This window comes from Somniosus microcephalus, chromosome 1 (genome assembly GCF_052327205.1).
Source record: "Somniosus microcephalus isolate GS21.2 chromosome 1, FLI_Smic_1.0, whole genome shotgun sequence".
Taxonomy (NCBI): Eukaryota; Metazoa; Chordata; class Chondrichthyes; order Squaliformes; family Somniosidae; genus Somniosus; species Somniosus microcephalus.
Window position 1 is genome coordinate 171,547,027 of NC_140987.1, and position 14,773 is coordinate 171,561,799.

The 14,773-nt window shown below is 40.6% G+C and overlaps 1 protein-coding gene across 2 annotated transcripts in view; it reads right to left on the reverse strand.

Annotated features, from left to right (window-relative positions):
- Positions 1 to 5,588: 5,588 nt before the first annotated feature.
- The window catches only part of man2a1 (mannosidase, alpha, class 2A, member 1), a 355,305-nt gene continuing 346,120 nt past the window's right edge, over positions 5,589 to 14,773 (reverse strand). For both annotated transcript variants that reach the window (XM_085987444.1, XM_085987435.1), the window contains exons 21-22: positions 9,325 to 9,435; positions 5,589 to 9,075 (exon numbers count right to left, since the gene is read on the reverse strand). In XM_085987444.1, coding sequence (XP_085843570.1) covers positions 8,923 to 9,075; positions 9,325 to 9,435 — 264 coding nt within the window. In that variant the 3' untranslated portion in view covers positions 5,589 to 8,922. The remainder of the gene's footprint in view (positions 9,076 to 9,324; positions 9,436 to 14,773) is intronic.

Here is a 14,773-nt window from a genome sequence, read left to right on the forward strand (position 1 = left end):
TCCAGAATCTATAGAATTTTGGAAGATGCCAACCAATGCGTCCACTATCCCAATGACCACCTCTTTCAAAACCCTAGGATGTAGGTCATCTGGTCCTTGGGATTTATTGACTTTTAGTCCCATTAATTTTGCTAGTACTGTTTTTTTTTACTAATAATAATTTCTTTCAGTTCCTCATTCTCGCCACACCCTTGGTTTTCTTGTATTTTTGGGAGGTTTTTTGTATCTTCCTCCGTGAAGACAGAAACAAAGTATTTATTTAATTTCTCTGCCATTTCCTCATTCCCCATTATAAATTCTCCTGTCTCTGACTGTAAAGGACCTACATTTACCTTCGCCAGTCTTTTCCTTTTCACATACCTATAGAAGCTTTTACAATGTTTTTATATTTTTCGCTAGTTTGTGCTCATTCCATTTTCCCTTTCTTTTTCAATTTCTTGGTCCCCCTTTGCTGATTTCTAAAAAGATCCCAATCCTCAGGCTGACCGCTTTTTCTGGCAACTTTATAAGCTTCCCCCTTTGACTTAATACTAGCTTTAATTTCTTTTGTTAGCCATGGTTGGATCACTTTTCTTTTTGGGTTTTTATGCCCTAGAGGAATATATGTTTGTTGCAAATTATGCATTATTTCCTTGAATGATGGTAGAGGTGACAGAAGCAATCTGTCAATGGTGGGAGAGGTAATGAGGTCAGACTGGATGGAGACTTGTGTAAAGACTTGCAGCATCCTGAATCTGTAGTGGAAATGCAGTTTAGAGAAGCTAGTGGTTAAGGGAACATTTCTCAATCAGCTGGAAGCTTTGACTTGACATTTGAAGCCGTCAACTCAACAGCTGATACAATGGCCACTGACCTCCCACCTCAGCTTCACAGAGGAGGTCTAGGCACAGCGGGGAACCGGTGGGCGACCTGTCAACTTTAAAAAGTGTGGGAAAAAACCACTGTTAAGTGGCTGTAAACAAGGCACTAATGACTTTAATTGCCTCCCCCGCCTCTGCATGTTGGGTCTGCTCAGCGCGGACAGACCCGACATTTGGTAAAGGTGCATGGCGGTGGGTTCACAGCGGGGTACCGACCCGCTGGGGGACAAAAAACTTTCCCACCCGACCCGCCACCGATCGTGTTCGCTGACCCCCCGCAAAATTCAGCCCTATGACTTTGGATTGGAAAATTGCAAATATCAATCCATTATTTAAGAAGAAACCAGGTAACTACAGACCTCTCAGTTTAACATCAATTGTGGAGATGTAGCCGGAATTCATCATCAGAGACAGAGTGACAAACTGCTTAGACTTCTGAGCTGACCAAAGAGACTCAGCGTGGATTTGTAAAGGATAGGTCATGTCTGACTAATCTAATTGAATGTTTTGAGGAGGTCACTAACAGTGGATAGAGGAGTGTTTATGGATGCCACCTAAATGGACTTCCACAAAGCATTTGATAAGGTTGAGCACAAGAGATTATCAAAAATGAGAGCACATGGAATTGGAGGTAACCTTGTAACATGGGTTGGTAATTGGTTGGGAAATAGGAGACAGAGAATAGAGATAAAGGGAATGGCTCTCTGATTGGCGGGACGCGACAAGTGGCGATCCCCAGGGATCTGTACTGGAGTCTCAGCTATTCACCGTATATATCAACAACTTAGATGAAGGAATAGAGAGTTGTGCATCCAAGTTTGCAGATAATACTAAGTTAGGAGACACAGAAAGCTGTGTAGATACGAGCAGGAAGTTACAAAGGGTCATACACAGATTAAGTACCATGGGCAATACTATGGTAAATGGATTTAATATGGGGAAGTGGGATATCATCCACTTTGAATCCAAGGAACACTCATTGAAAAATAGCTGAATGTAGATTATGCGCTCAAGTCTCTGGCGTGGGACTTGAACACACATCCTTTTGACAGAGGCAAGTGTGCTACCATTGAGCCAAGGCTGACACGTTGGTTAAAAGGCAATGGTGAAGGCAATGTATTGGTCTTTTTTATGGTGTAGATGTGGACAGGACGGTTTGTGCTTTGGGTCAAACAGAGAATTGTGAAGTGCTCATTGATTAGAGCCTGCCTTAGGCCTTTTCCAGTCTGCTACTGAGGTTCACTAGACATGTCCTTAAGGCTCTGTCTCAGTGTCGGCCTCTGCCAATGTCTGTAGCTGGGCCTCCTTGTCATGGTGATGTGGAAAATTTGTACAAAATAAAATAGACTACAATGATATTTGTGACCTCATTGAGGTTATATAGTAATGCCCACCTTTATTTGTGCAAACATTAGAACCTTTATTTCAACATTTTATAGTCTTTTCCACTATGATCCTGTTGGCAACCTGTGCCTCATTATATCACTATTCAGCTATTGTTCATGGCTTTCTCAAGGGGGTTACGGGCAATACTGAAGATGATATCTTTTGTTTCTGAAGGACCATCCATCCAGTCTTTTTGGCCCTTGAAATCATGATGGCACCATAGACTGACATAAAAAGAAAGTATCATGACTGCTACAGGGATTACAGGCATAGGTTTGTGCATATGATCATAGATTGGGTTGTATATTAATGGAATTAAATCCTTTTTGTTCATAAACGTAATGGAATTGAGAGTAAGAGCTCATATGGCCACAATTGTGTCAACAAAAATGCCTCTAATCTTTGGGGAAGCCTGCCACATTGAAATAATACAGTACTCGCTTATTCTGCTGGCTTCTTTGTACAGGGAAAGTAATGGAATTACAAAAGCAAAATATTGTGAATGCTGGAAATCTGAAATAAAAACAGAAAATGCTGGAAATACTCAACAGGTCAGGCAGCATCTGTGGAGAGAGAAACAGAATCAACGTTTCAGGTCGATGATCCTTCATTTAAGTAATGGAATTGTCCTGGTATACAAAGCATTTGACAATGCTGTGCTGCTGATTGAGAAACTAGGCATAAATACTCTGCTGTTGTTTGAAAGGATCCAGAGCTCAATGCATTGATCACTTTGACTATCATGGAACTTGTCGGAAGGGATTGGCTCAAAAAGACATAATTCAGTGACTGCCTCTCTGGTGAAACAAAGTTGGTGAAGGCAGATCCTATTAGACATGTCTAGGATTCTGCACCTTGGTCTGTAGACATAGCGGGTTGGGTAACGTCAGCGCAGGCAGTTTGCCTAGGTTCGATTGCACCTTCTTCAACACATACTCTTCCTTTCCCAAAACAAGCAAAAAGAGTGTTATACCCACTGGGTATAGAGGCTGTGGGAATTTAATTGCAAGTGCCACCGAGCTGTAGTTGGAAAATATGGGACCGCAAATACATTCCCAAAGGAGGCCAAAGCCTGAACAAGCAGCAAATGGAATGTCAAAAAAAAAATCAGAAGAAAGATTCAAAAACAAGTACTGCAGCAAAACAAACGTCTGCAGCTAATAATGGCAGTCACAAAAATGGCTGAATGAATCTTCATGCAGCATCTGTTTCAAATGACACCTAATGGCCTTAGTACATTCTTGGTGAAAACTACAGAAAATGGCACCAAATGGGAATTTGAATCATTTTTCTGGCTCAATGAGCATATTGCACAAAATGTGCAGTTGGGCAGCTAGAAGCACAAGTAGGGAAGCAGAACTAAGACGGGATGGTCTGAGGGCAAGTACTGGGCCAGCATTGACAACAGGGAGAGAGAATAGGCTGCCGGCAACATGAGGATGGTCAGGCCGCTGAGTGAAGAAGCAGGTGACAAGGGGAGCTGCCTGAGATTCTGGAGATGGCAGCAGGTTGAGGCAATTTAAAATTCAACTGAATTTAACTGGCATGAAATAAAAGTAGCATAAATTAAAAGTTTAAAAAATGTAGCTGCAGGGAACACAGACTCAGAAGCTAAAAATAAATGTAAAATTTCAAATAAAACTTAACTGCAGTGCAACCTAGAGGATCAACCTGGCATACAGCATTTGGAGGCACAGTCGCGCCACCTAGCATTGGATTAACTGAAAGATAAATATAAAGGTAAGGATAAATACCTCACAGGTAAAAATAATATCCAAATATGACAACCAAATCATGGCACAATGTTCAAAAAGCATATATTAAGATAGATAAGAAGGTAAATTCGCTGATCTCATGTTCCAAGCAGGGAGCCATGCTTGAGAGAAAACGTGCTGGAGATAGGGCTGTGACACTGTACTACTGATTCTCCAACCTGTACTCCCTTTTAGTATGGGTCCCTGCTGGGAGAGCAGGAATTGTGAATTTACTCATACACATATACATATAAAGGCTACCCTTCCCCTCGATGAATCACCACCATTTAAAAGAACAGTTTTTCTAAGAAGTGGAGCAGAATTCTTGTCCCAATACCTATACACAGATGATTCAACGTGAGACTAGAGGACATAGGTACAAAATAGTCAATCCTTATGTGAGGCTAGAAATTTGAAGAATTTTTTTTGCAGTGTGGTTGATGTGTGGAACAGATCCATCACAGTTAATTAATCAATGATCCATTCAACAAGGAGCTGAATGATTAAAATTAGGGTTGAAGATTCTAGGATAACATTTTGGCATGGATGATCTAATAATGTGAAACACTCAGAAGGATGTTATTCAGGACATGAAGGAAATTCACAATTTTGACTTCTGGAAAGCTTTACTTGTGGTTAATCAGCAAATATTAATAAGTTATGAGGCCATGCAAATTATAGATGGTCCACTGGAGGGAACGGGTTTGATGGGGAACTATACTTTATTATGTCTCTACCTTTAGCTTTAGATAGTATTGCTTCGGGCTTCATCTCTACCACTGGAAACAGTCAAAAGGGAAAATTAGGCAACAGATCTGTACTACCACTGACGTATTACCATGTTGAGTAGTTCATTTTCTTTCAAGATGGGCAACTCCCTATTGATGGTGCTCAAGCTAGAGTAAAATTGCAAACTTCATAAGCACATTCTTTCCACTATTAACAGGTACAAATAACATAGGCTTGATTGCTTTCATTACAAAATTTGCACATAAGGGTGCATTTACATTGCAGTTACTGGTCTGAGCAGCTAGCAAACTGGATTTGACACTGGATTTACACTCCATGCAGTGCCAAAGTGAAGTGGTGTGAGACTACCCGTTCCAAAGAGTTTCGCTCCACTACACTACAGTCAGGTTCAGCCCGGACTCCAGATTTAAACTGCTAGTTTAGCATTGGCACAAAGCTGAAATTGCTTTGCTACCAATGCTGAGTTTGCAGTGTAAATGCATCCCTAGCTACCACCAACAGACAGCCTTTAAAAGGCTTTGTCAGAACATTTTTTTTTAAATCAGAAGATTGCGTGTTTAAGATGCAGGACACCTGAATCTATGTGTTGCAGTTGAGTGCATCATCAATTACAGGCAGACCATGAAGGGTGGAATGACCAAGAATAACACTTCTTCAATACATAATGATAAAATTATGCTTTTGCATGCCAATATTACTTTGATTCCTGTCATTTTCTGCCTGCATAACAGTCACTGCACTTCAACTAAACTTCAAAAGAGGTGAAGCACTTTGAAGTGTTTTGCCATGATAAGATGCCATATAAATGCAGCACTAAAACTTATATTAAATACATAAGTAAAGCAGAATATTCCATTTATTTGATAGAATATTTTCCTGCCAAAGTTAAAAAACTAAAATAAACAGTTTCAAAATAATGTTATGCACCTTGTTGTAAATTGAAAGCTATTAAAATGCTAATTATAAGCTTACAGACACTTAAGACAGTCATTTAAAACAGCAAAACTTTCAATTTCATTTTACCCAGTTCCATTTGTATGTGTTAAAGCTACCTTTGTCCCTCTATGAAGGCACAACTCATCCATACAAAGCATTTTCATTGCCATAAATTGATCATATACCTTTTAAAAACTGTAATTTAAAAAGGTAACATTTTACAAATATACATAGTAGAAAATGCTCCTAATATACTACATATTAATAAAAACAAAATGTAGTAATCATTACTTTTTGATATTAGCAAAACAAATGATGAAACCCCAAAGTATACAGCTTTTCAGTTACATAGAGCTATTCCTCCTACCACATTGGATCAGTTATACAAATCAGCAAATAAACTGCCTTCCAGAATTGTATTTAATAAATCATTCCCCCAAATTAAAAATATTATGTATAATTTGTATTATAAGTATTCAATAATTTGTGTTTAACAAATAACAGGAATGGTAGAATTGCACTTCCATGCTAAATAAAAAGGAATTCAGGTCAGAATTTTTGCTGTAGTGGTATAAAAATAATTAACTTTATTAACTGTAAGAAATGACTTGAAATCATATTAGCTCGTTCACCAACCTACACTGAAAACCTCATAATAATGTACTCTAAACAATACAAAATTTTGTTTGAAGCTTGCTGTTGTTTATTATGCAACAATATAGTATTATCAAATTAAATATAGAGCTGCATTTATTGAACTGTTTTTTCACACAACGTCACACAGAAATACAATTTTGGTTACTGCATAAAATGTGAGGATTGTGCAGTCCTAAATATAAGAGAACACTGCTTCATACACAATCTGTATAAATGTAGGTATAGACTTATTAAGGGGTTAAGTAAAAATAATTTCCACCGGCAAATGGTGCCAGTGCTGGACGGATTATTAATAAACAACTGATTCGCAGATTGTGGTAATAACCAGAACTCTGAAACAACATTGTGCCATGGAAATAACTGTTACTATCAATGACTTCTCTTTACAAGGTGAATACCAAAAAAACTGTTGTAAAAGAATAAATGCTCTGACCTTGTGTGAGATAAACTTTGTACACAAACCTGAAATTATCTGAAACCGAAAAATATATATATAGCACAATAAAGCATATGAAACGCGTGTGCAAAAACAAAACATATGCACAAGTAATTGAATATTCTGAATGATAACAAAATATTAAGCCATATTAAATTTATCAAATATCTACTTTTTTTCTTAACATGGCGCCTCTTCAAGCAAAACAGCCAGTTACACAAACAGGACACTGTTTACTACTGTTTAGTGCAGGACATATTTACTACTACTATACTGACATTAGCAGGTGTTGGCAAAAGTAGTCACAGCCACATACGAATGTAAATGTATTACAGCACTATTTGGAAAAAAAAGAACATGTCGATTCGCATTGTGCAAGTATTGTTTCATAATGTTAAGGGATCTCTAGATAAATAACATGAATGTACATTAAAAGCAGAAAAATAAGTAATTTATAGCATATTTAAAAGCAAAATGCTTCTGGTGTTAGATTAGGCAAAATCATGCAAGTAACTTAAAACTCAAAAGGTCTTCTAAGTACAATTTCAGGCAAAATTTTCTAATACATTTATCATCCTTGGCAATACTGAGAATATGATAGAAGTCAATAGCATTTTCTCTTTTACACCCTATATCACATCAGTACATTCAAATGGTCACTGAAAAATGGAAAATAAAAGATGAAAAGATACATATCTTCATTAAACATTATTTGAATTTACATCCTTTTAGCCCAGTAAGTTGAGATGAAACCTTAAGTACTTTGTCCCATTTTGGTTACTGAGATACAAGTTAAATATTCAAGTCCCAGAGGTGATGCAGAGAAGAGCCACAAGCATAATCCCTAGCATTAGAAGATTGAGTAATGAGGAAAAATTGGATACACTTTGAATTCTTCAGTCTTCATAGGGGACTGAGAGGATGGTTTATAGAAGAATGTGAAATATTAAATGATATAGGAAAGGGAATAAGTTCAAATTGGTGAAAGAAAACACTTTAGGTTTGATATCAGGAACAACTACACAAAAGAAGTAAATGGACTTCACCATAGGGTGGTGGAGGCAAAACATTTTACAAATAGTTGGATGCTGTGATGGGAGGGCTTTAAGTATTTTCTAGAAACACGAGCTAAAATGAGCCGAATGACCTTCCTCGTCTCTATCTATTTCGTAATTTATCTTCTGATGAAATTCAAATTTTAAGGTATAAAAGATCCCACTATGAGATTGGATTACAAAATATGGGCAAAGAGAACAGTACAGCGAAGTATAATCTATAGTATCATTGTAAGGCACAGAATCGCAAATGGCAACTTTGGAATAGAAAAACATCTATTCTGGCTAATGTCGGCAGCAGAAAATATGTCTTTTACTAACATATCATTTCATTTTTTTACTAACTGTTGATGTAGATACTAGATTTGTTATTACAACTGAATGTTGAAGCATTGCACTTATCCCATTTAATCAAGTAATGAGACAGAATTCTGCACAGCTCAATAACTCTGCACCTCAAATTAAAAAATTCCAGTGTTAATTCTGAAATCTGCTTTCATTTCAGACTTCATCTTGGGCTGTTATCCCTTGCCTCATAAATCATTAAATTTCAGATTTTCTTGCACTTATGAGATTTCACTTTCTCAACAAATCAATACCTCACACATAGGGATTTCATGAGTTTTTTTTGGTCACACTCATAACTTAATGTTAGGGACTAGTTATTAAATGCAACAAGAACTAAATTGTCCTTAGTAATGTCAAGGTTAAATGAATGAATTTTACTTCTTCATTGCAGACTCTCTCCGGTGTTCTTTATTCCATTGAAATACTGATAGTATTTTATTCAATTAGGCATGTAGCAGATAATTTAACCTGAGAATTACATTATTGTAAGGATGCAGTTCTTTTGTCCCAATTCTTTTTTTGTTTATTGTTACATAAATGAATTTTTTTAACCTTTTATAATTTTACAACTTTTCCACAAAATTAAATGAAAATATGTTTTTTACCATTGGTCTTTGTTGGATCAGTAGACTTGACATCATTTACTTTTCCTTTAATGTGCTTGTAGTTATTGCAACTCAACAATGTGCGCAATATGATCTTCAATACAGCTCATTAGGCAATCTGAGCAGGTGACAGGATCATCTTAATCGAATTCTGAATGTACTTATCTCCATTGGATTCAGTTCTATTTCTCTAGTATTATTGGGATTTTGTGTTGTATGCATCAAAGACAAGGTTGATGGAGTTAGTCGTTGAATTTTTAATTCTCTAAAGAGATTGTGTACAGGAATCTGCAAAAAAAAATGTTTTAAATTCAATTGATTGACTAGAATCCAAGATTTACATAATTACAATCTTTTAGCACAACTGTTGCAGAAACAAGAATTTTACATGCACATATGAAATATTTTCAATAGTTACATATTCTACTTCTTCAATCTGTGGAGGCATAATCTTCAAAATTTCTTTCAGATATGGGATAACTATTTTAACATTATCTGGACAGCAGGAACCTAGATGCTCACAATAGAAAAACCTACCTTGCCTCGAGTGGTAGAACAAAACAGTCCAGTGTTTTTGTTTAAAAATCTACAATCAAAACCCTTTCTGTGGATGATCAAGGCTGCTTCATCTGATGGAGTCCCTTCATCCTGTAATGGTAAGTCATGTTATTAATAGATCTAATTTCTAAGCTTTTTAAGTGCTATAATGAATAGAATATTTTATTTGCAGTAAAAATTCCAATTAAATAAATCAACAGAATTTCTATTTCTATTGTAGCTATAGTTAGAGAATCATAGAAATTTACTGCACAGAAGGAGGCCATTCAGCCCATTGTGTTCATGCCAGCCGAAAAAGAGCTATCCAGCCTAATCCCACTTTCCAGCTCTTGGTCCGTAGCCCTGTAGGTTGCAGCACTTCAAGGGCATATCCAAGTACTTTTTAAATGTGATGAGGGCTTCTACCTCTACCACCCTTTAAGGTAGTGAGTTCCAGACACCCCACTACCCTTAGGGTGAAAACATTTCTCCTCAACTCCCCTCTAATCATTCTACCAATTACTTTAAATCTATGCCCCCTGGTTATTGACCTCTCTGCTAAGGGAAATAGGTCCTTCCTATCCACTCTATCTAGGCCCATCATAATTTTATATACCTCAATCAAGTCTCCCCTCAGTCTTCTCTGTTACAAAGAAAACAACTCCAGCCTATCCAATCTTTCCTCATAGCTAAAATTCTCCAGTCCTGGCAACATCCTCGCAAATCTCCTCTGTACCCTCTCTAGTGCAATCACATCTTTCCTGTAATGTGGTGACCAGAACTGTACGCAGTACTCTAGCTGTGGCCTAATTAGTATTTTATACAGTTCAAGCATAACCTCCCTGTTCTTGTATTCTGTGTCTCGGCTAATAAATTAAAGTATCTCGTATGCCTTCTTAACCACCTTATCTACCTGTCCTGCTATCTTCAGGGATCTGTGGACATGCACTCCAAGATCCCTCTGTTCCTCTATGCTTTTCAGTATCCTACCATTTATTGTGTATTTCCTGGCCTTTTTACCCCTCTCCAAATGCATTAGCTCACACTTCTTCAGACTGAATTCCATTTGCCACTTTTTTGTCCACTTGACAAGTCCATTGATATCTTCCTGCAGTCTAAAGCTTTCTTCCTCATGATCAACCACACGGCCAATTTTTGTATCATCTGCAAACTTCTTATATAAGCACTATCTGTGCAAAAACAAACTGTCATCTCCAGTCTCATTTGAGGCTTTTAATTTTAAACCTGTGTACTACAGTTCTGCACAAGATTCACGTCAAATAAACTCTTACATCATCTGTGCTTCTCAATGTTTTAAAAGATAGTTCTCATTCCACTCATCCTCAAATATTTTTGCCAATACAAAGTAATTTTTTGCTCAGCAGGTGCATCCCCATAATTTAGAGTTCTAAGTCCTGGAATCATATTTAATGCCCTGAACACTTTGATTTATCTATATCCTTTTGATGGTAGGGTGCCCAAAATTGCACGCAAGGTTCCAAATGTGGACTCACCCGTGATCTACACAAAAATCACAATAACTTGCTTCAACTCAGTTAAATGTCCTTGAGATGTATTTGAAATGCACCTGTGGGTATCAATGTTGTCATTATAGTGCCTCTATAAGGTAAACATCCTGTGGATTTAGTACAGTCATTTGCAAAAACACAGATATTCTTGAAGAAAATAACTCCATTGAATTTTGAAAGGCCGGCAAAATGGTGGGGATGGAGCTATTTACATGATTTACCACATCCAGACATCTGATAAAATCTGGTGCCACTTTTTATGAAATCCTGAGATACTAGCCCTACTGGATTTTGTTCCAAATTTGCATAGGTATGCTGTGCCTGGGAGTCAATGGGGGTGATTTTCACTCAGAAGTCAGGAAGGAGGCGGGACTACAACTTTCGGGGTTGTAGTCCCGCCTCCATCGAGATGCAGCCAATCCACGTGATTTTAATGATTCACCTTGTTGAGCCCACCCAGGCCAATTAAGGGCCACCCAGCAACAGGTGACGTCACAGACTGAAATTTCATCTGTCAAGACGTTTTGACAGATGAAATATCAGTGTTTCACAGCTGTTTGAAGCTGTCAAACACTGACAGTCTTACTTCTAACCTGAGTCCTTCTACACAGACTCAGTTAGAAATCTCTCCGGCACAGAAAGCTGCAGGCTGTCACTTTTGACAGTTCGCAGCCGCTCTGCTTTCTGTGCCGGTTAGATGATGGACTCCCGAAACCTAGAGGAAGGAAGGCTAAAAAGGTAAGTACAGGTAATTTAAACTTCTTTACACACTTTAGACACACCAAACCCACTTACCTTTGCACTCATGCACCCATCACTCACCTGAACACCGACATCTCGACCCCTCCAAGTCCTTCAACCCGACAGCCCGACTCCTCTAACTTGGCGTGGTTTGGAGCCGTCGGGAATCCCACAGTTCAAGCTTTAAAATAGGGATTGGGCTAAAAACTGCCTGTTAACTAATCCCTTCCTGCCTTGGGTAGGCGGGTCCCAGTGCGGGGCGGGTACCCGCCTCCTTTGAAACTTACATGGAGGCGGGCTGGGGGCGGGATGGTGTCGGGACCCCCGAATTCGGGACTTTAACCCCCCGCACGCCTCCAATCCCGACTCCATGGGTCAGTTAAAATCGAGGCCAGTGAGTGTGCTGGAGGTGACAGGAGCAGAAAGCATTTTCTTTCTAACAACCTGCTGGCTGCACTGGACGAGAATGCTTAGCTCAGGATTAAATGAAAAGGAGATGCTTTCTTAACAGTCCATGTTGTGACAGCTCCTTTAGCAATAAGCCAGAAATGGCTGGTAGGTTTTGCTACCATTTTTGAAAGCTCTCCAGCATTCTTTCAACCAAGTTCCTAAATAAGCTGTTCCCCACAAAGCTCAGCAACATCAGCCTTTTCCATAAATTCAACAGGAAATTGAAAGAAATCAGCCACACAAAGTGATACAAGACTTTACCCTGGCGCATCTAGATTGTGTGTTTAAGATGTATGAGGCTGAATACTATAGCAGTTTAGTCATATATCCAATGATGTTCATATGCGCTTCCATCTGAACTTGAGTTTTAGCCAGCCAAATTCATCTAGGTACAGGAAACTCTTTGGTATCCGGCACCGACGTGTTGCCGGTTGATCAAAAATTCCGGATGATGGAGAGGGTTATCTACCGAGGCTATTTTTAACAAAGAAAAATTTAAAAAAATCAAGAATGTGCAGTATACAGTAATTGGGTACTCACCTACAGAATGTTGTGTTAAATGGATGGTGGAAGATGCTTGATTAAGTACAGTACCGCCAGTTGAGAGTAATGCAATGCAATGACTACCAGCAGCGTGGAAGACACACAGTACCCCTGTAAAATGGCGGATCAGAAGAGACTACCGGCAGCGCGGGAGAGTCAGACTCCTGTTACAGGGGTATTGAAGTGTTCTGACTTCTGACAGCGCCAAGAAGCCGAGTAGTGGCTGTAGTGTATGTACCCGTCTACCTTTAAGAGAACTATTGTATGTAGCCGTCCACCTTTAAGAGAACTACTTTAGGTGTTGCAGCACTTTGTTGGCTTCTGTATACTGTAATACCGACGGTGACCACACCGGTATATAAGTGCTGTGTCAGGATTTACTGGGCAGATTCGCCCTGACCTTCGAATAGTAAAGTCCTGTTTTAAGTTACTCTGGTAGTCTGTGTATTAATTAACTAAACAACCCACAGACTTTACAGTGGCGACGAGTCCGATCGTACCCTGCGGCAACAATACTTCCGAAGCAGTTAACGAGCGTCGAGAAGAGGCAACCGCCCTCGTCATTCTGCTGGGAGAAAACTCGAGTCTGCAGAGCTGGAAAGGAGGAAGAATTCAGAGACAAAGACTTCCATCAGCAACAGGCACTGACTGTCCCTTCTGCCACGGTGAGGAGTGAGCCGATCAGCACGAGAAGCAAGCCGGCCACGGTGACTGTGAGTAAGGGAAAAGTAAAAAGAATAACCGGAGGATAAGGGCGGTGCACTCGACCACGGTCGAGGGGGAAAGGAGCCGGACAGAAGTCGGGCCCAGAGGCGGAGACTGGGGCAGCGTGGAGCAAGGAAGCCGCGGTACAGACAGGCTGGGGACGCAACGGCGTCGTGAGACAGCTAGACCGCGACCGGCGAAAAAGGCCGGGCAGCGACCGAAGCCACGAAGCACTGCGACCGGGAGCGTAGGCGCGGGAAGATATAAAAACTCAGCCGCAGCCGGGGAGGGAAGCTCCGGACTGCGAGAGGGCTGGGAGGCGCGATTGGGAGCCGAGCGAGCGGGAGAGGCAGAGCCGACCAAGGGAGACTGAGCGAGAGCCAGTCCAGCGGCTGAAACTGTTCGCCGTCAACGGGGGGTACCCAGCGCCGGTAGAGCCGAGCGAGCGGGAGAGAGACAGAGCCCGAGCAAGGGGAACTGAGCGAGAGCCAGCCCAGCGGCTGAAACTGTTCGCCGTCAACGGGGGGTACCCAGCGCCGGTAGAGCCGAGCGAGCGGGAGAGAGACAGAGCCCGAGCAAGGGGAACTGAGCGAGAGCCAGCCCAGCGGCTGAAACTGTTTGCCGTCAACGGGGTGTACCCAGCGCCGGTTGCCCTGCCGAGAAAGGGGAAAGCACTGAAGCCGACGCGCAGGCTGTGAACCTGAAAGCCAGCGGCCGTCGCCCGTGGGGAAAGTGTACCCCTCCCGCTAGGGAAGAAACGCGGGAAGCCGCCATTAGGCGGGGAAGAAGACAGAAGCGGGAAACCGCCATTGAAGTGGGCGGGGAGAGAAGATAAGCGCGGGAAACCGCCATTTTCGCAGGAACCGCCATCTTGGGAAAAAAAAAAAAAAAGAAAATTTAAAGAAATAATTCGTGGTGTTATCAGGAAGAGAGGAAGATGCCTAAGCGTGGTAACATCAACGATTTTAATTCCGAGGTAGAAGACTGGGCCACGTATGTGGAACGCATTGAGATCTATTGTGAGGCCAATAAAATAGAAGAAGATGACAAAGCTATAACCTTGCTAAACTCGATGGGCGCGAAGACATACGGGCTCTTGAAGCATCTACTAGCACCAGCTAAACTGGCGGATCAGACTTTCGATGATATTGTGGCTGTTCTGAAGGATCACTTGAACCCCACACCGTTGATGTTGGCGGAACGATTCAAATTCTATGCGAGAACGCAAAGGAAAGACGAAAGCAACGCAGAATACTTGGTCGAACTGCGTAGACTAGCGAAACACTGCCAGTTTGGAGGGAATCTGACAGAGGCATTGCGAGACAAATTCGTGTGCGGAATGTCGAAGGAAGAAACACAAAAACGACTGCTCGAAGAGAACGATCTTACACTTGAGAAGGCTGTCCTTATTGCTGCATCGAACGAAGCCGCAGCGAAAGGAACGGCGGAAATGCAGCTAAAGGCAGCGGCACTCAGGGTGC